Source organism: Rhagoletis pomonella, unplaced genomic scaffold (genome assembly GCF_013731165.1).
Source record: "Rhagoletis pomonella isolate Grant_MI unplaced genomic scaffold, Rhpom_1.0 Rhpom_scaffold_00005, whole genome shotgun sequence".
In the NCBI taxonomy this organism is placed as follows: Eukaryota; Metazoa; Arthropoda; class Insecta; order Diptera; family Tephritidae; genus Rhagoletis; species Rhagoletis pomonella.
The window spans coordinates 82,308,610-82,310,820 of NW_023458559.1; the positions used below are offsets into that span (position 1 = coordinate 82,308,610).

The 2,211-nt window shown below is 32.1% G+C and overlaps 1 protein-coding gene across 1 annotated transcript; it reads left to right on the forward strand.

Moving 5' to 3' along the window:
- The first annotated feature begins 308 nt into the window (after window positions 1-308).
- Window positions 309-1,554, forward strand: LOC118739706 (ADP-ribosylation factor 2). Its single transcript, XM_036471209.1, has 4 exons — window positions 309-592; window positions 776-1,038; window positions 1,109-1,234; window positions 1,294-1,554. Exons 1-4 carry the CDS (start codon window positions 526-528, stop codon window positions 1,378-1,380), a joined length of 543 nt encoding a protein of 180 aa, XP_036327102.1. The 5' UTR covers window positions 309-525; the 3' UTR covers window positions 1,381-1,554.
- The last annotated feature ends 657 nt before the right edge of the window (window positions 1,555-2,211 follow it).

Consider the following 2,211-nt stretch of genomic DNA (forward strand, 5'->3'; position numbering starts at 1 on the left):
AGCATTTTTTTAAATCAATATTCCTCGAAAACTTTTTCATGAATTTTGATGCTATTCAATAGAGAATTTAATTTTCTCGATTTGATAAACATATTTATACCAAAAAACATAGACGTTCCTACGTTCTTTGTTTATACCTTTTGTAATCCACAATAAGTGCGTGGCGAAAATCTAAATTCGCCAGTATAAGTTCCACCTTGTATAAATTCGCCTTGCCATTTTTAATTCAAAGCATAAACAAACTATTGTGAATGCTCCTTTCTCAAAATTTGCATTTGGCAATACTACTGGTAAGTGACAGTTATTATCGGTCTATTCTTTACACGGTTGTCATTCTACAGCTGCCATATTGAAATTTTTCTTGTGAGAGAACGTCAGCAACATTGCGAAGATAAGAAATAAATGTTTAATTTCTAGTGAAATTTGTTAGAAAGCGCCGCAAAGTATTAAATTTTCAACGTCAGAGTTTCTTATATTGAAATTCCATTCTTCGTTTAAGAAGATTTATAAAAAGAAGTTGCTACAATGGGTTTGACGATTTCGAGTTTGCTGACACGTCTTTTTGGCAAGAAGCAAATGCGTATATTGATGGGTATGTCAGAATTTTACATATGTATGTATATTTATTTATTTCGTGGTTATATTTCCTTTCGTTATTTTATAAAGAGCTTATTTAACTCCTTATATTGAAAAAGATTACATTTCCATTGAAATGCTAGGCTTAGCGGAATTTAAAAGCTTACACTTTTTCACTTACATATTTATTTACCTCCAGTGGGCTTAGATGCGGCTGGTAAAACGACCATTCTTTATAAACTAAAGCTCGGAGAGATTGTCACGACCATTCCAACTATTGGTTTTAACGTAGAGACTGTTGAGTATAAAAATATTTGCTTCACCGTTTGGGATGTTGGTGGCCAGGATAAAATCAGGCCGCTATGGCGCCACTATTTTCAAAATACGCAGGGTCTGATTTTTGTTGTAGACTCGAACGACCGAGATCGTATAAATGAAGCTGAAAAAGAATTACAAAATATGGTTGGTATATCAATGGTGTACAATTTCGAAATTAAGAAAAAATACCCAAATACTGTTATTATAATTCAAGCTACAAGAAGATGAATTACGTGATGCAGTGCTGCTTGTATTTGCTAATAAGCAAGACTTACCAAACGCAATGAGTGCAGCGGAATTAACCGACAAACTAAGACTTAATCAACTGCGGAATCGTCACGTAAGTAAATAAATATATTAGTGTTAAATATTTTCCTTTAATAACATTTTTATTGGCAGTGGTACATTCAAGCAGCATGCGCCACACAAGGCAACGGACTTTATGAAGGTCTTGACTGGCTGTCGGCAGAATTGGCTAAGAAATGATAAACAAGCGCTTAAAGCTAATCTTTGCAACATTCACGTGATTTCAACTTTTAAGGGCTAAAGCAAAAAGTTGCGTTGTTGCGATTCATTCGTAATAATTTTATAAATATATAAAATAAATATATTAGATTGTAAACATATTCAATAATAAAAATACATTCGCTTCACTTTCAATTAATTGTCTAGTATTATGACGTTGAGACATACATACATATGTACATAGATCTTGCAAATATGAAAATTTCTGTGGTCTATAGTGATAATCGCTCAAGCCGACTTAAGGACAAAATTATGTTGCATATACATAGGTACCTTTTTATTCACATAATAGGACTGTGTATTGGTATGAACCTTCTGGCTTTATAACGTACTTTTAGAAAAAGTTATAAATTAACAGTTAGATATGTTTTTAGATAGCTCAAATTTTCCAAAATAAAGAGGTTATTCACACTTGCTTTGTTAACTGGTTAAAAATTTTATTTTGTGGTGTATTTTACTGCTGTAAACTGAATAAAAAATATAACAACATAAGCACATAACCTGATAACCAGGCAAGTGTGAACAACAAAAAAGTTTTACTATCGGAGAAAAAGTGAAAATAAAAAGTTGTTGCAAACATAACATTAAAAAGTGATCTACCACATATGCCCTTCATAACCATACATTTCCGAAGAAAAAATCATTCAGTTTTACATAATTTTCTAATCATACACCGCTAAGTAAAGGTTTTCGTTTTTAAAATTAAATTTTGCTATACGCCTTTACGCTGCTAAATTTATTCCAGGCTATCACAGAATCCATCGTAACTTCGATTTTCGTGAAATCTGCGGA